At 39.7% G+C, this 23,473-nt stretch overlaps 1 protein-coding gene across 1 annotated transcript in view; it reads left to right on the top strand.

Moving 5' to 3' along the window:
• The first annotated feature begins 3,136 nt into the window (after positions 1 to 3,136).
• The window catches only part of Copb1 (coatomer protein complex subunit beta 1), a 44,072-nt gene continuing 23,735 nt past the window's right edge, over positions 3,137 to 23,473 (top strand). The window contains exons 1-8 of the mRNA XM_008853519.3: positions 3,137 to 3,265; positions 3,894 to 4,042; positions 10,918 to 11,147; positions 11,969 to 12,138; positions 13,834 to 13,948; positions 16,116 to 16,208; positions 20,943 to 21,080; positions 23,131 to 23,250. Coding sequence (XP_008851741.1) covers positions 3,952 to 4,042; positions 10,918 to 11,147; positions 11,969 to 12,138; positions 13,834 to 13,948; positions 16,116 to 16,208; positions 20,943 to 21,080; positions 23,131 to 23,250 — 957 coding nt within the window. The 5' untranslated portion in view covers positions 3,137 to 3,265; positions 3,894 to 3,951. The remainder of the gene's footprint in view (positions 3,266 to 3,893; positions 4,043 to 10,917; positions 11,148 to 11,968; positions 12,139 to 13,833; positions 13,949 to 16,115; positions 16,209 to 20,942; positions 21,081 to 23,130; positions 23,251 to 23,473) is intronic.

Genomic DNA, 23,473 nt, shown 5'->3' with positions numbered 1-23,473 from the left:
GTTTGTGTTGAGTCAAGGTCTTGTCTTGTAGCCCTGGCTGGCTCTGGCTTTAATATTATCAATTTTAATCTGTTCCCTAAATGTAAACCACTAGTCGACTAGAACTCAGCTACAAATAAAAAGTGGCAATAATCTACACTGAGCTCTAGGGGCAATTTTAGTAGGTTTTTTTGTCCCCCCCCCCCCCAATATATGTGCTTTTAATCCTAGGCACCAACTTAAAACTCCCCGCTTTGGAACTGGAGCGATGACTCGGTAGGTAAGAGCACTTGCTGTTTAAGCATGAAGACCTGAGTTTGAATCCCTAGCAGCTATGCAAAAGCTAGACACGACCACACCTGTGACTCAGGTGCTACAGGATGCAGAAGTACTGAGGGCTGGGGCTTGCTGGCTGCTAGCCTCGCTCCAGGTTCAGTAACAGACCCTGTCTCAAGGGAATAAAGCAGAGTGACAGAGCAGGGTGCAGAGCATCCTCTGTTCTTCCACTCAAGTACAGGTGTGTGTGCCTGTACACATGTGCATACACCTCACAAAATGCCATGTTAAGGATTTCATAATAAAGTTCATTGTGATGCTGTTTTATGTTTACTCTATTGAACTCAGCTATCCCATTTAGTCTGTCGTATCACTGATACTAAGATAACTCACCTGGGATTTGTTGAGCATGCTCATGTGTGGCTCTGAGGAACTGGCACAGTCAGAGTAAAAAGCCTTAAAGTAGATGCCAGGATTCCAGTTGTAAGCTCTCTGGGCATGTTTACTTTTCTTTAGGCCTTCATTTCCTCAACTTCTAACTTTTTATAATTCTTGTTACATACAAAGTTTTTACACTAAAATAAGCTGGGAAGTATTCAGCTTATATAATTACATGCTAGAGTAAGAAGTCCTCAAATTGCACTTTATAATAAGAACTGGTTGGGCTCTATAGGATCTTTATGTCTGCTTAAAAATCTCTGTTTTAGGGGCTGGAGAGAGGGCTCAGCGATTAAGAGCTCTTGCAGAGGACCCGGGATCGATTCCCAGTGCCCACATGGTGTCTACGAACCGTCCTTAACTCCAGTTCCAGCGGAATCCATATCCCTCTTCTGACCTCCACAGCATTGCACGACACAGGTGCACTCACATACATGCAGGCAATACGCTCAAACACGTAAAATAAAAATAATTTTTAAAAAATCTCTTTTAAATATGCAACTATCTACATTACCAATGACACTTTTGGTGTAGACCTAAAATGCCTTTTTGTCGTATTTTTAATAGTTTCCTTAATGACTCAGGATCATGCTATACCTTCAAATTTATCACCATGAACTAAAATGGATATGGTTAGTACACCATAGTGGTCCTAGATACTGAGTTTTTTTTTGCTAAACCTGGTGTCTACTGTGTGTGGTCTCATTTCTTGCTGACAGTATGCTACCTCTTGGTAATGCAAGTGAGCTTGGAAAACTGATGACTGCAGTTGTAATGATTCCATGTTAAAAACTAGTACACAAAAGGAACAAATTTGAATACATCTTGAATTGAGCATGGAGAACTAGGCCGAGTAAAAGATTTTGTATAATTCCATTTAGATCATATTATTTAAGGTACAAAATTAGAGAGTAGGTGAAGTCAAAATGGGAAGGTGACTGACTGTAAAAGGCTAGGGGAGCGTCTGGTGATGGAACTCATCTGTATCTTGTAGTGATCATCCAAATTTGAGCACAGTTAAACCGTCTAGAACGAAGTACACAAATGAGAACATAAAACTAGTGAAATCGGAATGAGAGGTACCAATTTCCTGCAAGATTTTACCACAGAGAAACCAGATGAAGAATATAGGATTTACTACAATCATGTCACTCTACAGTTATCTAAATTAAAAGCTTTTTTTTTTTAATGCACAGGCCAGGTGTGATGGCATGTCCCTGTAATCCCAGCGTTTTGGGAAGCTGAGGCAGGAGGGTGGTAGATGGAGAGTTGGAGCTCAGGCTGGGCTACAGAGTAAGACCCAGAGAAGCCATTGTTAACAAAGTGCTATAAATATGTAGCCTAATAAAGTACTACAAAGATGTAGTCTTTTTGATATATTTTGAATGCTCAAGGAACTTTTTAATGTAATGATTCAAAAAGAGAATTCTCAGAACAGTTTCATTCCAGGTAAATGAGATACTCTTTGTATTTGATGCCCCTAAGTGAAGCTAACCAGTCATATCCACAATAGGTAATCCCAGTAGTACACACCTGTAATTCCAGCTGCTCAAAAGGCTAAAACAGGTTCAGCTTTTCAAGACCCTGAGCAACCTAGGAAGACCCTGCTTAGGCTTTCAAATATTTTGTTATTAATATATGAACAGAACATTAGCATGGGCTATGGAATTGCAAATGAAGAAAAAAACCTAAGGTGCCAATTGTAGCTGTCATAAATGGGTCTTTGGAGTAAAATTCTTTAAAGCAGACTATCTCCCTTTAGCATAAAAAATTTTAAACTACTAGGTGCTCAGAAAGGATCACAAGATGCCATTGTTAAAATTTTTTAAAAATTATGGGTCTGAAGAGATGGCTCAGTAGTTAAGAGCACTGGCTGTTCTTGTAGAGGACCCAGGTTGAGGCTGGCAACCATCTGTAACTCCAGTTCCAGGGGATCCCATGCCCTCTTCTGACCTCCACAGGCATTGCATGACAGGAGCACTTACATACATGGCAATAAACTTGTACACATAAAAATAGTAAATATTTTTAAAAAACTGGTGAGTTGTTAACCTTTGATACTTATGTAACTCCAGCTTAACTGCTTAAAGGCAGGTTCAGATTACCGGAGATGTTAAGGCCTAAATTGTATTTTCATATAATCTAGCTGCTTTATTAAAAGAACTAAAATCATTTGCCTAGCAAGAATCAGTTCATTTTCCAGTTAGAGAGCAAGAAAAGGGCCCCTGGTTTCGCTGCACTCACTTTCATTTGTGATTTCGTTCCTGGAGAACAACTTTTAAGTAACTTCTAAGTGACCCCAGTGCTTAACCGGGAAAATAGCGCTGGGCCTAAGACCGCACCGGACCTACAGGAAGGAAACAGGAGCGCTCCCGACGCGCAGCCGCAGGACGGCGAAAGCTTGTCCTCCCTGAGTCGCCGTAGCGGCGAGGTGGCTGCAGCCAGTTGTGTCCCCGCCCCCTTCCACGTCAACCCAGGACCCGGAGGAACGGTCTGGGCCTCCGCCGCTGGCTGAGCCCAAGTCCACGGTCCCGCGGGTCCGCCCCGGCCGGCCACTGCCCCCCGGAGCCAGGTAGCCTCCCCAGCCCCGGCCGCGGGCACAGCTGCCGATAGGGGAGCCGCGACAGGGTGACGCCGGCCGGGCGACTAGGCCGTGGGCGGCGCGGGCCGGGTTAGAGCGGGGGTCGGAGAGTCGGGCAGCGGTGGGAGCGGGGTGCAGGAGAGCGGGGGGGGGGGCTGTGCGGTACGGCGCGGGGCACACCCACCCAGGGACCCGCGGGATGGGTCAGGACCACGACCGCGGTGGAGCCCGGAAGGTTGTGCTGCGTCTTCGCTTGCACGATGACCCGGGACACTGTCAGAATGGCTGCTCTGTAAAAGGGGAGGGGGTCGGGTGGGGGGTGGCCCTGTCTTGTAAAGGGGAAAGGGATCCCTGCTCTGTAAAGGGGAAGGGAAGGGATCCCTGCTCTGTAAAGGGGGGTGTCTCTGCTCCCTGGTCCTCATTCCACTGCGCAGTTCCTCACACCCAGAGGGGTGGGGAGAACTTCATGCTGGAGTTCCTGGGGTGCAGGGAGCTCAGTATACCATCCACCCTCCCTTGCTGGTGCTTGAATCCATCAGCTACGCTGAAAGAACTTAAGGTGGAAGAAATCACTACTGGTTTGTGGACTTTTTTCTAACGTCTGTGTTTATTTTTGTAGGTTTTCTGGCACCTCCCAAACTTTTCATCTTGTGTGGGGTTGATTGTAAGCAGAAACCATGACGGCTGCAGAGAATGTATGCTACACGTTAATTAATGTGCCAATGGATTCAGAACCACCATCTGAGATTAGCTTAAAAAATGACCTGGGTAATTTTTTTTATTCAAATTGAACTTATTTTTAACTTAAAACTTGGGCATTAATGTGATATTTCTGTACATGTCTGTATTGTATAATGTTTAAAATCCAGTTGACTACAACTGTCTCCTCAAACGTTCATTTCCTTATGGTGAAAACATTTCAAATTCTTTTCTCTGAGTTTTTTAAAATGTACATTGTTACTTGTAGTACCCTGGCATACTGGAGCATGCCAGAACTTCCCTGATCTGTCATTCACTACCCATTGGTGAACCTTTCACATCCCTCCTACTCCCCAGCTCTGTTATCCCCCCCACACTCCCTTGAGGCAAGGTCTCTCTCTTTAGGCTGACCTGGAACTTGTTAGTAAGCCAGGGTAGTTGCAAACTCAGATCAGTTCTACCTCAGCCTCTCACATTCTGGGGGGCACAGGCCACCACTCAGCATTTTACTTTTAACTTCTATGATGATGTAGGTCAGGACTTATTTTCAAGATTTCTTTTCATTAATTTGGATTACATGTGAGGGTATGTGCATGTGTATTCTGGGGCCCACAGGGGCCAGATGCATCGGACCCACCTGCAGCTGGAGTTACAGGCAGTTGTGAGCTGCACTGTGAAGGGGTTCGGAATTGAACTCAGGTCCTCAGCACTCTTAATGGCTGTCCAGGCCCCATACTTTTAAAATTTTACACATTTATTTACGTTTATATATTTACTGGGGCTGGGAAGGCACATATGTGCCACAGGACATTTGTGAAGGTCACAGAACAACTTTCAGGTGTCAGTTCTCTCCTACCATGTGGGTTCTGGACATTGAACTCAAGCTTGACAACAGGTTCTTTTACCTGCCGTGCCATCTTACTGGTCCCGCTCCACCTTATTTTTTCAGATGGGATCACTCACTGATCCTGAAGCTTGCTGATTTGGCTAGACTGGATGACCAGCAAACCCTAGGAATCCTCTTGTCAATACCACCCCAGTGTGAATATTTCATGTGTGTGCTTCTATACCCGGCTCTGCCACATGAGTAATGGAGATTGAACTCAGGTTCTCATGCTTACACAGCAAGCACTTGACGCCCCCCTCCCACCCCCATTCCAATAGCAGTTTTTAAAATCAAACATTCTAACACAATGCAATTCAAAGATATACTAATTTGATATACCTAAGGAATGACCATAGGAAAATATTAAAAGTCTTTGTTTCCCATAATTAAACCATTGTTTCTGTAAGAGCAAAGCATTTGTGTGTATAGTAAAAGCACTGCACCTCACAGCATACAGGAGTCTTGGTCTGAGCTGATGAATTTCAGACAACTTTCATTGGTGTTGCATGTCATGAGGGCATATACAGTATAATACAAGCATGCTGTGTGTTCAGAACCAAGACTGCAGTGAAGTCATGCACTGCCACCCAGGCAAGTGCTACCAAAAATGCCTTGGGTTCATTAAGCGTTTGATTATGAATGGTTTTTTTTGTGTGTCATTTTGTGGTTAGAAGCCATCCACTGTTGCCAAATACTATATTCAGTGATACTACCCCAAATTGGATTGTGACACATACTTTAAAAAGCTGGGATCAGGCCAGTGAGATGGCTCACAAATAAAAGTACTTGCTACCCAGCCTGATGACCTCAGTTTGATCCCTAGAACCCATTATACAAAGAGAAAAAGAGAAAATTGACTCCTAAAAGTTGTCTTCTGACCACATACACACTATGGTGTGCATGCACACACAATTTTTTTTTTTTTTTTTTTTTTTTTTTTTTTTTGTCTTTTTGAGTCAGAGTCTCCCTGTAGCCCCAGCTATCCTGGAACTCACTATGTAGACCAGGCTGGCCTTGAACTCACAGAGATCCGCCTGCCTCTGTCTCCCAAGTGCTGGGATTAAAGGCGTGTACCACCACACCTATCACACAATTTTAAAGAGAAATTAGGATCTAGGCAAACTTTGATAATATTTTGAGAATGAATTTTTGAAAACTTGAAAGGGAAAGACTCACCTTTCATGTGCTGGTTTAGAAGATCATTATGGAAGTTCCCAAGTGCTGGGGTTGGAGGAATGTGCCTGGCAGAAGTGTGTAATTTTTGTCTACAATTTTTTATGTGTACTTGTGTGTCTGTGTTTGAGTATGTGCAGCTGAGTGCAGGCGCCCTCAGAGGTCAGAAGAGAGCATCAGACCCCTTGGAGCTGAGTGACAGGTACTGAGGAGCTGCCTGACGTGGTTCCGGGAGCTGAGCCCTGGTCCTCTGCAGGAGCAGTACATCAGTACGTGCTCTTTACCATTGAGCCCTCTCCCTATCGAGGTTTTTTATCTTTTTCTTTTGTGCAACTTCCTCTTTAGGCTTAGGAACAATTTGCTCCTTTTCAGTGAGGATCATTTTGATGTGGCAGAGGTGCTATATGTAGGTTAATCCAACTGCAAGCTCTGTAAGTTCTGTCACACATCTTGGGTGATTTGTTCGCCTGGATATGTACAATGACCAGAGAGTGTACATCTAAACCCTGAAGTTCAGCATCGCTCTCTGCACTTTTAAGCATGTACAGCAAAAATTCACTCTTTTTGGGCCACCAACCTTGTGTCCGGCCCCACTGTTTGGCCTGGGCACACCTATCAACTCCATTGTTAAAACGCCGGAATGGCACACACTGCTTCTTTAAAGTGACATCTTTCAGATGCTTGGTGCTTTTCAGATATGCATATCCTTGATGGCCTGGGCAGTTTCACATGTGTTCTTAAACTGAACATGAAGATTGGAACCTCTGGATTTGCATGATTTTTGTAGGGTTTTCTGGGTCAAGAGAGTAGCAAACCATTTTCACAGGTCACCTCAGGCCGCTTACAGGAAGAGCCTATCTAGGTTTTTTTTAGAATGTTTTCAGTGGTCTTTTGTCTTTTAAAAAAGAAAAACTCATTGTCTTTAGACTTGCCATATTGGTTTATGGAAATCAAGTAACATCAGTCTAATTTAAAGAAAATCAGCTAGTTAGATGTCTCTTAAAATAGTATAATTTCTTGTGTAGTTTTAGTGTGTTATACTTACATGTAGCTGACTGTTCTCTGTAGCTAGCAGTTTGGCATAACCAAACAAATGAAGTCAGCACTGGGGTAAACATGAGCTTTCCCAAAAGGGTTTATGTTCTCATTTTAGAAATATTTTTGTAAAAAAAAAAAGTTTCTTTTGAATTTTGAAAGCCTGTGTTCCGTCTCCTTTAAATGTATCTACTGTCCATTCCCAGTGGTACAGACTTGTCATCCCAAATACTCACAAGACTAAAACAAATCCACATTCTCAAGACCAGTTTGGGCAAGTTAGGAAGACCCTGTCTCAGTGAAATAACAAAGGCATGGTCATCTCAGAATATGGCATTTGCCTAGCATTCAGGAGACCCTGGGTTCAATCCCTAATACTAGGGGGATTTTTTTAAAAAACATGTACTGTGTGATTTTGGCATGTGAGGTTGGAGGCAGGGTCTTATTCTTTAGGCCTGGAGCTGGCTTTATAACCAGGCTGGCCTTGAACTCAAGATCCTCCTGTTCTAACCTTTCAAGTACTAAGATACCAGATTTGTGTCCCTATACCAGTATACAGTGTGATTCTGCCAATGAGAAAGATTTCTTAATAATATACTTTGCAAAGTGATGATTCTTATTTAATTGAACTATTGGCAAATACATCCTAAATTCACTGAAAATTATATTTCAAATATTGAAAGTACCTTTTAGGCAGTGCTTTGACCTTTGTAAAGAGACATCCGTAAGAGTTTTTCACTTGCCCAAGCTGGGCATGATAGCACATACCTGTGAATGAAGCATGCAGGAGGAAGAGGTGGGAGGACTGCCCACAAGTTCAAGGCCAGCAAGTGCTACATAGTAAGACCCTGTCTCAAAAAACGTCCAATTATCTACTTAAAATCAGTGTTCTTTGCCCACTTGTTGGAGTCTTTGGGTGGAGGTGGGGCAGTGCTAGGGATCACCTGGAGCCTCTCTTATGCCAGGTAAGGGCTATATCACTAAACCGCCTCCTGAGCCACAAAGACATATTTTTATAGAAGGTGAAAGAAGCCCTCTTCTTAATAATATCTAACAGTACCATTAGATACAAAAGCCACATATAGTTCTCCTTTTTTTCATATTCCTTTAACATGGTTGAATAGAACACAAATTAATAAATTCACTTTCATTACTTTTTTTCCTCAAAATTTAAAACATTTTATAATTAGCTCCCCAAAATGTTTAAGGGTATAGCTAGGAAGATAAAGAACAAAACCTGTCCCAGCTAGAACAGTTTCTTATCTGAACTGTAGCAGCTTTAACCACTCTCCTCCAAAAAAAGCAAAAAATAGTGTCCAGTTTTCTGTGTATTTCTGCCTTAAGAAGTTGAAATGAAGGCCTAGAGAGATGGCTTAGTAGTTAAGAGCATTTGCTGCTCTTTGAGAGGACCCAGGGTCCATGTGGGGCAGCTCCCAACCACTTAGAGTTCCAGCTCCAGGGGAACTGATGCCCTCTGTGGCCTCTGCTCTCCACCACATACACACACTACACATGTGTCATACATAGACACACACATACACATGAATAAATATAAGCCCTTTTTAATGACTGTTTTGAGACAGGGTCTCCCTGTAGCCCCAGCTTGCCTGGAACTCTGTATGTAGACCAGGCTGGCCTCAATCTCAGTGATCCACGGCCTATGCTTCCCTTGTGCTGAGATTAAAAGTGTGCACTAGCGGCAACAGCTATAAACCTTTTTTTTTTTCTTTTATAAGTTGAGAAGAGAAAACCGTTCAGAGCTAGTCTCCAATTTTGAGTAAAAAAGACTTTTCTATTTAAATATTGAGGTGTTTAACTATTTCCTTTACCTTTAATCACATGCTCTAAACTGTGATGTTTCTCCATTCCTTGAATAGGAAGTACTTAGTACTGAAAATTCTGAAGATGTGGAAAGGAATGATATGTCTTTCTCAGTTTGAATTGCTGGACTAGAGGGAAATTGAAGTGGAGGCACTTAAAATATGGATGGTGTAGATACTTTGTTTATTCCTGAGCTTGCTTTTAGAACTGTACCTACAAGTTGAGGTTTAGCCTGTTCAGCTTTTGAAAATTGGCTAATTTTTGAAAAACAGAAGCTGTCAAGGTTTTGGACTTGTGTCCTTTAGATTACCAAACAGTAGGGAGGAAAACATTTGAGAAGATAGGAAAGGAAGCCAGGGTACAGCTGAGTGGTAGAGCTGTCATGTAGAAGGCTTTAGAGTCAGCCCAGCACCAGAACAAAAGCCAGAAAGGGAACTCTGGAACAAAGAGAAGAAAGATCTTTGAGGCTCAGTGGCTACAACTTTAGCCACTTAAAACCTTGCTTAATTAGTTCAGATAACCTGAGGATTTTCTCTGTTCTGTAACATAAGGAAATACACTTATGTATAATAATGTATAGTCTTTAAGAGTGAGAAAAGACTTTTTTTCTTTTGTTTTATGTTGTTTTAAGACAGTGTCTCATATAGCCCAGGATGGTCTTAAAATAGGTAGGTGAGGCTGACATTGGACTCTTAATCCTCCTACCTCTACCTCAAGATTGCTAGGATTCCAGTTATGTACCATCAAACCCAGCCACAAAGGACTTTTGAATTCCATAGTAGGCTTCTTCTGGAGCTTAAGTCCTCTTGTAACACTACCAAGCTGTTATGTCTCTTTGGCAAAAAATAACTCTTTAAGTAGCCAACTAACTCAAGTTAATTAGAATTGTATTTCTAATATTTAGACTGGATTCAGCATCCTGGTAACTTGACTCGTTCTTGTTATTTTCCTTGTGGTGCTCTAGGATTAAGTCTTAGCTCTGTTTCTGTCCCCCTCTTCAGATACCTGGTTTGTGATCTCAACAACTGTGCTTGCTCCATAGTTCTGCCTTTGAATTTTGGATCCAGGAGATTTTTAATACCATAAATTTTTCTGTGTGCTTTGGTAATTAAAATTATAGATTGATTTTTTTCATAAAATATTTTATATTGAATAGTTCATAGCCTAAGTAACATTGAACTTGGATTTTATTTTAAATGTGAATCCTTAATTCTAAACAGTGGCTACTGATAGACTATTTTAATTTTCTTCAGTTGCTCAGATAAACAAGAAAAGGAAGTCTAAAATTATATAACCAATAGAACACAAACTTTTAGTTTTAACTTTTTGAATATAAGGACACTTCTAAATGTTTAAATATTAATCACCCTGTTCATAACACCTCTTGTAAGAATGGTTGTTACTCTGAGAAAATACACACAAAATAAGCTATTTTGAGTTCAAAAACATTTATCGTAAAAGGATCTACTTAAATTTTTTTTTTAAAGTTCACACTGGGGGCTGGAGAGATGGCTCAGCTGTTAAAAACACTGGTGGTTCTTGCAGAAGACCTGGGTTCAAATCCCAGCACCCACATGATAGCTAACAACTGTCCATAACTCCAGTCCCCAGGGATCCAACAGCCTCTTCTGACCTCCATGGGCATTGCACAACATGGGTGCACTTACCTACATGCAAGCAATACACGCATACACATAAAATAAAAATAATAAATAAAATTTTTTTTAAAGTTCACATATTTTTGAAAACCAAAGTCATGTGATAGACCTATAGATTTATGAACTCTAATTCAGTTAGTTAGGGACCAGAAATGGAATTATCTTCAGTATTCTGTATAAAGTGTCTGAGGTTCAGAGATAAATGACGTGCACAGACAGAAAGAGCCACAAACATTCCCTCGGATTTGTAACTTTATTACCATTGCTGATAATACATACCTCGTTTGGTTTGATTACTAGCTTTTTAAACTATCTCCAGAACTTTCTTGTGAAATAATTGTGCTTGTTTGTTTTTTAAATTATTGAATCAGAGAAAGGAGATGTGAAGTCGAAGACTGAAGCTTTGAAGAAAGTAATCATCATGATCCTGAATGGTGAAAAGCTCCCTGGACTTCTGATGACCATCATCCGTTTTGTGCTGCCTCTTCAGGATCACACCATCAAAAAGCTGCTTCTAGTGTTTTGGGAGATTGTCCCTAAAACAACTCCAGACGGGAGACTTTTACATGAAATGATTCTTGTATGCGATGCGTACAGAAAGGTAAACCAAACCGTAACTATTTGCTTTGATTTTTTTTTATTATTATAAAATTGCTGTACTAGACTTTGCTTTAGTTTTCAAAATAAAATTTTTAATAAGATGAAAATAGTAAATATTTGTTATTGAAGTTGTGAACTGGCAAGTGTGGCCTGTAGGCTTAGGCTGCATGTCTGAGAACAGCCATTGAAGACAGCCCAACATAAAATTGTTAACTATTTAATGCATTATGAGCTTTTTTTTTTTTTGGAATGTTTGGTACCTATTGTATGATTCTCATTGTAAACTTTATAGATGACAGCATCATGTTGCAAAGACAAAAGGTTGGATATACCTGTAAGAGTTATTGCCAAAAGTTGTATTGTTACCTTTTCCCAATGTTTTCTGTGTATTTTAAGTGCCATTTAAAAAAACATGTATAATCTATAAGATAGTAATGAAATGCATAAAAATTGCTTTAATCAAGAGGAATTTGAAGGAAATTGATAATGGAGATCTTTCTCCTAAAACTAACTATAAATTTTCATATTGGAAAGTTTTTACATTTAAAACCCAATTTTATGAAAAGCTGACCTCAGTCCAGTGAGGTGGCTCATTGAGTAAAGAAAGATACTCACTGCTAAACCTGATGACCTGAATTTGATCCCCAAGACCTACATGGTGGAAGGCTAGAACCAACTCTTATAAGTTGGCCTCTGCCCTCACAGCATGCCCACACATATACATATACTCACATACACACAAATGAATGAATAATAAATGAATGTAATAAAAGTTTTTTTTAAGCTGAATTCAGCATTTCCTACTCTGAATTTTTATATCAGGATCTTCAGCATCCTAATGAGTTTATTCGTGGATCTACTCTTCGCTTTCTTTGCAAATTGAAGGAAGCAGAATTGCTGGAGCCCTTAATGCCAGCCATCCGTGCTTGTTTGGAACACCGACACAGCTATGTTAGGAGAAATGCTGTTCTGGCCATCTATACTATCTACAGGTAAATAAAGACCCTCCTTTGATTTATTTCTATGAGAACTTTTTGATCCTTTAAACTAGAGGTTCCAAGGTGATTAGTTCTAGAACATATGTACCTTGTAGATAGGTTTTACTGATAACACACTCTTTATTTTCCTTATTATCATTAAATTGTTAACACAGGAAGATCAAAAAGATCTGGCAATCCCAGCAATAGTCAGCTAAAGTTGAATGGCACAGCAGCATTTAAAATTGTTATATGCTTTCTAGTTGAAGACAGTGGTCATCATTCTCAATTGTATTATTACAACTCACTTAGTTCATTTACTTGGTAAAAGTATTGGGTTTTTAACCTTGTTTTAGGTTTTAGAATACTTTTGGTTTTGAGCAATCTGGGTCTTGTCTAGACGCTTTGAGGAGGGAACTTTTATAATGAGAAACAGCTAAAAATTTAGCCTGGCCCAGCATAATCCCAACTACTAGGGAAATACTGAGTAGGATGTGAGAAGGATGGTAAGTTTGAAGCCAGTCTGAACAACTTAATGAGATTCTAAAAATAAGAAAAGATTAGGGATATGGCTCAGTGAGTGAGTGTTTATTTAGCATGTATAAGGCCACAGGTCAGTCTTCAAAATAAAAAAATAAAGCTGGGGCCTAGAGAGATGGCACAGCAGTTAAGAGCACTGGCTGCTTTTGCAGAGGACCCAGGTTCAATTTCCAGCACGCACATGGTGGCTAACAACTATCTGTAAAAAACACTTCAGTAAAAAAGGTTTTAGGGTATCTGATGCCCTCTTTTGTCCTCTTTCAGCACTGTACTCACAGTACACTTATACTTACACATAAGCAAAGCACTCATACACATTAAAAAAAATAATAAAGCTGATGATGTGAACTTTAAAAACGATTGAAAGAATCAGGTAAAGGAGGCTAGAGTGTTAAATTTTGCAGTCAATACTGTCAGTTCATTTACAAGCAGATTGTAGGGACTGGGGATATAGCTCAGTAGCAGAGCACTCGCTTAGAATATGTGAGGGAGGCCATGAATTCAATTCCCAGCACTGCCAAGTTCTAATAGAATATATATAGTGTGTATGTGCATCTACAAGTTCGTGTTTCTGTGGTGTATGTGTGTGCTTAGGCCAGAGAACAACCTCAGGTTTTGGTTGTCAGTCACCATCTCCCTTTTTAGACAGGGTCTCAAAAAGACCAAAAAAAAAAAAAAATTTTTTTTTAATTTATTGTTATTTTTATTTGATGTGTATGAGTGTATTGCCTGCATGTATGTAAATGCACCCCTGTCTATCATGCAGTGCCCACTGAGGTCAGGTGAAGGCATCAGATCCCCCTGGAACTGGAGTTAGGGTTGGTTGTTAGCTGCCTTGTGGGTGCTGGAAATCAAACCCAGGTCCCCTGCAAGAGTGCTCGTAACCACTGAGGCATCTCTACAGCCCCCTCTGATAATTCTTAAAGAAAGGGTACAGTATTGTGAATATTGATAGTTTCTGTTTTTTTTTCTGGTTAAACTAGAAAATAATTTGATAACAGCAACAGAAGGTAGAACCTATGATCCCCCCTTTTCTGATTGATACAAACTACTAAAAACAAAAGAATTGTATTACAATGTTTAGGTTTTAATGTTGGTATTGTTCAGAAAGTGAGTAAAATAGGACAATAGAGGTTTATTAAATGTGAATGTTACCTGTTTTATTTAAAGAAATTTTGAACATCTTATACCGGATGCTCCTGAGCTGATACATGATTTCCTGGTAAATGAGAAGGATGCAAGTTGCAAAAGGAATGCATTTATGATGCTAATTCATGCAGATCAGGTATATGCTTTTAAAAAATACCTTTATGACTATATTTAAATGAGAATTAAAAATACTATATCATGTTTGCAATTAGTTTGGAACACCTGTGGCTTGAGTTTCTTTTTTATAGCTTGGGATTTAATGTGTATAAAAAAAATTTTAAACCCTCTTTAAAATACTACTTATGTGCTGTGTTTTTTTAAGTAAATAATCCAAGAGGTATTTCATAACAGCCACTTGATAGTTTGGGGTTTGGGGTGGGTTGCTTGATGCTAGAACCTGGTGCGTGCTTAGTGTGCACTTTACAACTGAATCATACCACTAGCACCCCTCTCATGATTTTTTTTCAGGTTTAATAACAGCACTCTACTCTAGGGCTTTTTTTTTTTTTCACACTGGTATAGTACTGAAATTGTTCAATAGCAAAAAAAAAAAAAAACAATTTTGTTACGATCTGCCCTTAACCAAGTCTATGGAGGTAGGATGACTGTCACTGGAGATGCAAATCCTTACTAGGTGCTTCCAGTTCTGTAAGTAGATGCCAACTCTACATCGAATTCTGCTTGCAGGTAAACTGTATAGATCAGCTTTAGGTTAGCAGTGACCCTGTTTATCTTAATGCCATCCAGTTTTTAAAACTTTCATTTCCTAGTGTTTATTATTAGAACTGGAAAATAGCATGCATGAAAACTGAAAATTTATAGAATCTGCTCATTTCTTTGAAATCTAGATCTTCCTTCAATGGGTTTTTCCCCTCTTTTTTGTTGTGGTAAAATACAAGTAACATAAATTTTTACCATCGTAACCATTTTTAAATATATGGTTCAGAAGTATTAATTATAAACATATGTTCAGCCATCATCACTTTCCATCTCCAGAACTTGTCTTTTTTTTTTTTTTTCCTTTTGAGACAGAGTCCATGCAGCCCTGGGTGACCTCAGACTCACTGTGCTAAGGCTGGACTTGAATTCATGATCCTCCTGCCTTTGCGTCCCAAGTGCTGGGATTACAGATGGGTGCCACCATGTCCATCTTTTTTCCCATGTTGTTTTCAGTAGCAACATACACCATTTTACATTCCCACTGTACCATGGTTCAACTCCTCAAGGTCTTTGCAACACTTGTTTGGTTTTGTGTAACATTTTATTTACTTACTTTGGGGAAAGAGCATGTACATGCCACATCACACAAGTGGAGGTTGGAGGACAACTTAAGGGAGTCAGTTCTCTCCTTCCACCATGTGGGTCCCAGAGATTAAATGTAGGTTATCAGGCTTGATGGTAAGTGCCTTCACCCCCTAGCCATCTTGCTTGCCCTAGTTTTGGTTTTTGGTAGTAGTCATCCAGTGGATGTAAGGTGGATAAAAGCAGTACTGTCATTTTATCTTCCTAAACAGTGACCCACAGTGTTTTGTCCTCTTACAAGATTTTGCTGAGCTGTACTTTTGGTGCTGTGCTGTTTACCTGCAGTAAGGAATATACTGAGAAACAGTTCACTTAAATTTATTGATGTTTGTTGGTATGATAAGTTTATGAAATTTATTGATGTTTTTACTGGAGAGATGTTAAAGTCCGTATTCTGTGTGTCACATTGTCTGATGCATGCATGAGAATCCTTAGAAGACTTTTCTTTTAGGTTTCAGTAATAGGAATACCTATATTCTTGTTTCTGATTGATTGATTGATTGATTGATTGATTGATTGATTGATTGGTTGATTGATTGATTTGTGACAGACTCTCCTTGTGTAGTCTTGGATGGCCTGGAACTTGTTATGTAGATCACACTGGCCTCAAATTTGCAGTAATCCTCCTGCCTGTTTTTTCCAAGTGCTAAGATTACAGCATGTGCCACCACCCCCAGCTTAGGAATAGCCTCACTCTTAAGTAGTTGGTTTGTTTAAATTACATGATTGTCTTTGACTCATGTGGCACCTGTTATTTTGCCCTTTGCTTTAACGGTTAAAAAAAATTCAGATTCCACATATATGGCCCATTTCTAGAAATATACTTGATTTTCTGTCTTACATTGTTATGTGTTAGTTTTTCTTTCACTTTTCTTCCTGATAACTTTCTTTTTGCCCTGATTTCTTCATTTGTTTTATATTTAGGGTAATGTGTGTATTTTTAAGTTGTTATTAAGTCATTGCAGAATGAAGAGTGTGATAAATACATTCTCGCTTTTTAGGATCGAGCTTTGGATTATTTAAGTACTTGTATTGATCAAGTTCAAACATTTGGAGACATTCTACAATTGGTTATTGTTGAACTAATTTATAAGGTAAGAGTGTTAAGTTCATTTATTGTTATTTTATGTGTATTGTCTGCATGTGTGTAAGTGCACCTGTGTCGTGCATTACCCACCGAGGCCAGAAGATGGCATCAGATTTCCTGGACCTGGAGTTACAGGTGGTTGTTAGCCACCATGTGGGTGCTGGGAACTAAATCCAGGTCCTCTGCAAGAACAGCCAGTGTTCTTAACCTCTAAGCCATATCTCCAGCCACCTTAAACTTTTTTATTATTCATTTATTTATTTTTAATATTTTGAGCTTTTGTACATTTCATACATCAGTTCTTAATCAAATTTAGACTCCCTCCCCCATCCACACCACCCCACCCAGACCTCATGCATTCCACTATACATATTAAGTCCTGTCTGGTCAGGCATTGGTACCCAGATGTCCTTTGGTGCAAGATCATCCACTGGAGTCTAATCAGCCTATCTAGAGATCTTAAGGAAGGTTTACTCTCCCTCATCCAGCAGTAGTAATCAATCTCCAACAATTCCCAGGCTAGGGCCGGCCCACCATCCAGTTCCCTCACTCCACTCTGGGCCCTTGTCTGAGTGAGTCTGCATAGGTCTTGTGTTTTTTGTCACCATTGTGGCAAGTTCATGTGAGCAAGCTTCCTGTGGCTTGAAAACCTGTTTCCCTATATTCATGGACCTCCCCTGGCTCTTACAGTCTTTCTGCCCCCTCTTCCACAATGGTCCCTGAGCCCTGTGTGGGTGAGGTTTAATAAAGGAGTCCTGTTCAGGGACACACACTGTGCAGTCTTTTATTCTCTAAAACTTAGCTAGTTGTGGCCTTCTGTGTGCATCACACTCTGTTGTATAAGGAAGTTTCTCTGGTGAGAGTTGAAGGCAGCACTAGTATTCTCTCTACCCCTGTTTCATTATGTTCCATGAGCCTTGGGTGTAAAGGTTCCACTGTAGATGTGTCACCTGGGGCTGGGCATCTCTCCGATGTATATTCTCTGTGTGTGACCAGTTATGGAACTCTGCAGTAGCCTCCATCTGCTGCAAAAAGAAGCTTCTTTACAATATACTTGTCAGGGCTCTAGGAGGGCCGGTCTGCACATTTATTAATTTATTGCCAGCAGGGTGGAGGGCTTGTGGGGCACTTGCCTCAGAGGATAACTTGAAAGAGGTGATTCTCTTCTTTTACCCAGGGTCCCAGGAATAGAACTCCTTGTCAATGTCTCATACTGAGCCGTCTTGCCAGCCCCAATAATAATATGTTTTAACAATAGAAATGTTTTATAGCATGGCTACTTAAGTCCTTTTTTCTTTATCTTTTTCCCTTGGTAACTTTGTTGTATTTCCCAAGGACTCACTTTCATCCATCAAAACCTCTGTAAGAAATTAGGGGACATTTACAGCTTGAGTCAATATAGCTTGGAGGAATCATGTTTACTGTTCAGTCGCTGAATACATTGTGACTTAGGTCTTAAAATGCAAGAGTGTTCTTTAGTGTATATCAGACTGCTTTGGAAACCTAAAAATAAGCAAAAAATAAATAAACATTTTAAATGATTTGTTTGTATTTGTAAAAGTGAATAGACGGGGCCAGCGAGATGGCTCAGTGGGTGCAGGTGTGCAAGCCTAGCAGCCTGAGTTTGGTATCCAGGCTACTGGGAGACCCGTGTAATGGTGGAAGGAGGAAGCTGATAGTGCACGTTGCCCTCTTAACCACTATGCATGCTACTTGGCGTGCCCCAACCCAGGACACACCATGGACCTGGTAATTAAAGAAAAAAATGTATTTAAAAGTAAGTACATTCTCAATAAAATTTTTTTAAAGTTAAAAAAAAAGTAAGTAGAGAAACCTAAATTACATCTTTTATTGTGCTTCACAGACAATTGGGGGTTTTGCAGTTTGAAGGTCTGTGGCAGCCCTGTGTTGGACAAATGTATCAGTACCATGTTTCCAGCATTATGTACTCTGTGTCTCCGTCACATTTTGTTGTCCTCGTAATATTTTAGACTTTCATCATTTTATCTGTTACAGGGATCTGGGTATTATTTTGTAATTATTTGGGGTACTTTGAGCCACCCCCATATGACCAGCAGCTTAACCAATAAATGTTAGTATGTTCCAGCTACTCAACTGACCAGCCCTTTACTGTCTTCTATCCTCTTCTCAGGCCTTCATAGTCCCCGAGATGCAGTATTGGCATTAAGCCAGTTAAGAACTGCAGAGTGGCCTCTGAGTTCTCAAGTGAAAGAAAAAGGACAATGTATCTCTCACCATAAATCAAATGCTAGAAAAATTAAACTCGGTGTTGTGGTTTGGATGTGATTTGAATGTGTCTCCAGAGTTCATGTCTTAAAAGAGTTGGATCTCAGTGTGTCAGTATAGAAGTGTTATATGAGGTGGCCCCTAGTGGGAAGTTAATTGGGGCCACTGCCCTCAGAAATGATAAAAGTGGTCCTCAAGGAACCCTGCAGTAGTTCTCACAAGACATTTGCTGTAGAAAGAGCAAGCCCTGGGGCTAAGGCTATATAGTTCATTGGTAGAACACTTGCCTATCTCACACAAGGCCCTAGATTTGTTCCCACTACTCTTAAAAGTTGGAGGAGAGGGAACATTTTATTAGCAGCATATTTGTTGTTGGGTGTGTGTGGTTTAGCTAGGGTCTGACTATGCAGCCCAGGCTGGCCTTGAACTCCTGGATTAAGTGATCCTCCTACATTGGCTGTACTTTAGTTTGCTATATCTTTTGAAAGAATTGATTGTGTCATAATACTGTGATATAGGCTAATAAAATATAGATCAGTAACAGCTTTATTAAATAGAAGGACAGAAACAAAACACTGTGGGGACACAGCCAACAGTTTATAGCTGTCTTTGCTTCTTCAGGAAAAGAGCTCATCTCAACAAAGTATCCCAGTTATTTAAAATCGGCATTTAAGTTTTATGAAACTGGAATCATAAATATATAGTACCTTTTAATTCTTTAATGGTTAGGGATGCCACTCAGATAGTCAAAAATAAGTATCTAGTAATGTCTTTGTTTAGAAGGGACTAGATTATATTGAAAGAAATTTTTAATTCTTGTCCAAATCATAGAGATTTCCATATATAGAGAAAACAATATGGATAATAAAAGATTAAAAGAGAAAAATAAGAGATATTTTCTTCACAAGTAATAGTGTCAAGATATATTTAGAAGTATTAGTTTCCTTCCCAGTAATAAATACGATGCAAAATAATACAGAGTAATAATTGAAAATGAGTTAGTTTTTTTTGAAAGAACTAGTATATTCCTTTTATTACCTGTTGATAGTTATGTCATCTGTCATGATTTTCTTTCTGAAATAGAACCTTCCTAATGTAGCCTAGGATAGCCTAGAACTCTAAGTATCCCAACTCGATCCTCCTGCCCTTTGCCTCCGAAGTGCTAGGATTACAGACATGTGCCACCACACCAGGCTTTCTCCTCCTTTTTTCTCTTTCTTTCTTAAGGTTCTTGCCATATAATTTAAGTTGGCCTCAAACTCAAAACCCTCCTGATAGGATCACAGGTGTCCACCACCATCCCCAGCCTGTCTTCCTTTTTGATTGATTTGGCATCTAGAATAAAAATTTAGACCAAACTTAATAAGTATTCATGTTAGTATACTTGGTTAATGTGTCCTTGGTTTTGTTATTTTGCATTTTCTCATTCACTTGCTCAAAATACACATCTCTCTCCTTTTTTTATTGTTTCGTTTTGTCTTTCTGAGACAGGGTCTCCCAGCTGACCTGGAACTTGCTTTGATCTCACTGAGATCTGCTTGCTTCTGCCTCCTGATGGCTGGGATTAAAGGTGTGCACCACCACGCCCAGCCAGAAGACACATCTCTCTATGAGCCTACTGAAAACCTTTTCTGAAGCAGTGAAAACAGAAAGTAATAGAATGAATACATGCACGAGGAACTGGACGTTCCTTGACTGGCTCTTTAATTTTAGTGTGTGTGAACAACTGTGGAGCAGGTGCTCTTCTTCCACCCTTACGTGGGTTGGACTCAGGTGCCAGGCTTGCTCAACAAGCAACTTTACCTGCTGAGCTATCTGCCAACCCTTGTGACAGTTATTTGAAAGAACATGTATGTTTCTGAAATTATCAGTGTCACATTTCATCCCCCCTTGGCCAGAATTTTAGTATGTCTTTTGGAGAGTATTCTTAGCTTCCTTTGTTTTGTTTCTCAGAGGGCGTCTCACCATGTAGCCTTGGTTGGCTAGCCTGGAACCTAGAATGTACTATGTACACTGGCCTGGAACTCACCTACCCACCCTTGCCTCCTGAGAGCTGAGATTAAAGGTGTGTGCCACCACACCTGCCTTAGCTTTCCTGTTGGGAACCTTGGCACCCTACAAGCTGACATACATTTAAAAAATTCCATCCAAGGGGCTGGACAGACAGCTCAGTGGTGAAGAGCACTGGCTGCTCTTGTAGGGGACCCAGGTTCGATTCCCAGCGCCTACATGGCAGCTACGAACTGTCCTAAACTCCAGTTCCAGGGGAATCTGAAGCCTTCTTCTGACCTCCGCGGCATTGCATGACACGGGTGCACTCACATACATGCAGGTGATGGACACTCATACACATAAAAACAATAAAATATTTTTTTTAAATTCCATCCAAAAATAATTGTCGTGGCTGGAGGTGTGGCTTAGTATTGGAGTATTTGCCTATTGTGTGTGTGTGTGTCCTTAAAATCAATTGAAGCACAGATGTTTTCTTTTCCAGGTCTGTCATGCTAATCCGTCAGAAAGGGCTCGTTTTATTCGCTGCATCTATAACTTACTGCAGTCATCTAGTCCTGCCGTAAAGTATGAAGCTGCTGGGACATTGGTAACACTGTCAAGTGCACCAACTGCAATCAAGGTACCTCTGGGGCCAGATTAGAGAGGCGTCCTGTCTTATTCCCACTCACAATTTAGTGGCAGTGCACATACCTTGTGTAGGTACTTAGCACTCTTGTGCAGGCATGTTCCACCTTTGACATCATGAACACAATGTTGTCATCTGTAAAGTTCCTGCTTCAGAACCACAGAGTCAGGTTGCAGAAAAGTCACACATAACCCCCAAAACACATAATGCTTTAAGTGTACAGTTTGTGTTGGACCTCTTAACAGCATCTTTGGCCACAGGTTGGAATTGTCTGGTAGAGAAAACTACACATTTTATAACATTATTTGCTTCCTTACATAGTCTAGCCTTTTCCTCCTTCCTGCATCCATAGAGAGAGACAGAACAGTAACATTTCTGGTTTCCATAGCATTATACTGATATTTTAAGATCTCTCCTCGTATGTACATTAAAAATTAGCTCTGTAACGATGACTTCTAAAAAAGTTCGGGAAAAGTTTTCAGTAATGGAATACCACATTCTCTTTTTCTCTTGTTTATTCCATCAAGACTTCATCAACCTAATAGATTCCAAGGATGAATTGTTCTAGAAGCCAGATGATGAAATTAGTTTACTGTTATGCCTGCTAATACTTGAAACATTTTTTAAAAATTTCTTATTTAGAAATAATTTTAAATTTATAGAAAAGTCACAAAAAATAGGACAAAGTCCCCATATACTCTTCTCCTCGTATCCCATAATATTCATACTCTGTGGAGTCATATAATTGTCAAAACTAAAAAATTAACACTGAAACAATATTGTTGAATACACTATAGACTTTGTTCAAATGTCACCATTTCTTGTATTAAAGTTCTTTTCTATTTCGTGATCCAATCCAAGATCCCATAATACATTTAGTTGTCTGAATTTCCTCTCACCTGTCAAAATACTTCAACCTTTCCTTATTTTTCATGCCTCACACATTTGAGGAATACCACTTTGTTTATACAAGATCCCCTCAATTTGAGTCAGTCTTATATTTTCTCATAATCACTGAGGTTAAGCATTTGGGGAAGGTTACTGCAAAAGTGATCTTTTTGTTATATCAAGAGATACAGACGTCTGTGAACCCTACTGCTGCTGATGTTAACCTTGGTTAGTCATCTAAGGTGTTATGCCCCCGATTTTACTATTGTTATAATTTTTTTCTCATTATATTCAAAATATAGGGAGATCCTTTGAAACTACAAATGTCCTGTTGCTCCTCAGATTGACACCCACTAATTTTAGCACCCATAAGTGGATTTTTCTCAGGAACACTAACTATTCTCATATTCTAAGAGTGATTTTCTAGTGCCCTCTTTCTACTATTATGAAATGCTTATGCAAGGAAGAACTGTCATTTCCTTCCATCCTTTTTCCTTTTATCGGTATGAATACTTTATTTTATAGATCATAATCCACTATTTATTTTATTCAAGTTGTTCCAGTTTTGGCTGTTGAGAACTTCTCTAGATTTACTATTTTTTCCTTTTTTTTTTTTTTTTAAACTTTATCATTCTAGAAACCATTATATCATAAAATCTTATTTTTAAATGTTATAGGGCATGGGGCTGTAGCTCAGTTGCTAAAGCCCTGTGTTCAGTCACCAGCACCCCCTCCCCAAAAAGGTTAAATATGTTCCAAGGCAGTTTATAACTCAGGGTCATCTCTACATTCTTGTTTTTTATGTACTGTGCTAAAAGTGTATTAAATTTTGTCCCTTATGAAATGTGCTTAACAGCTGTACTCAGGATTCTCTGCCCCTTTCTGCTCTATTTCCTTAATTTTGGCCCTTAATTTTTGACTGTTAATAAGTATTTCTACCTATCGCAGCCCTTTTCTATCCTTGTAATTTGTAATTCAGTATTTTGTAATCTAGAATATTGGTAAGGCTGATAATAATTGGAGAACAACTGAGGGACACATTCCTCTAAACAAAATGCATAAATGCTAATGCAAAGGCTAATGAGTGTATTTGACTTTTTGGCTTATTTTCAGAATCCGTGTTTGATTTCTGAGAGTGTGTTTCTTTTTTATGTAGGCTGCTGCTCAGTGTTACATTGATTTAATTATTAAGGAGAGTGATAACAATGTAAAGCTCATAGTTCTGGACCGACTGGTAGAATTAAAAGAGCATCCTGCTCATGAGCGTGTGCTCCAGGTAAGTGTGGTCTTTCAAATTTAGATCACTCCCAGGCCTTGTCATTTTGAGTAGCCTCACCTAAAACTTTTAAAGCCTCGGCAGCTTAAATTTTGGTCAATGGAAGTATAACTCTTGAATCACTACAATATCCTTTTAGGTCTTTTTATGTGACATTAATTTGTTGAAGATACTAGACTGGGTTTCCTATGAAATATTCCTTCTCTGGGTGTGACTGGTTACT

The sequence above is a fragment of the Nannospalax galili genome, unplaced genomic scaffold, assembly GCF_000622305.1.
Source record: "Nannospalax galili isolate Female #2095 unplaced genomic scaffold, S.galili_v1.0 scaffold44, whole genome shotgun sequence".
NCBI lineage: Eukaryota > Metazoa > Chordata > Mammalia > Rodentia > Spalacidae > Nannospalax > Nannospalax galili.
This window is presented reverse-complemented; position numbering and strand designations above follow the sequence as displayed.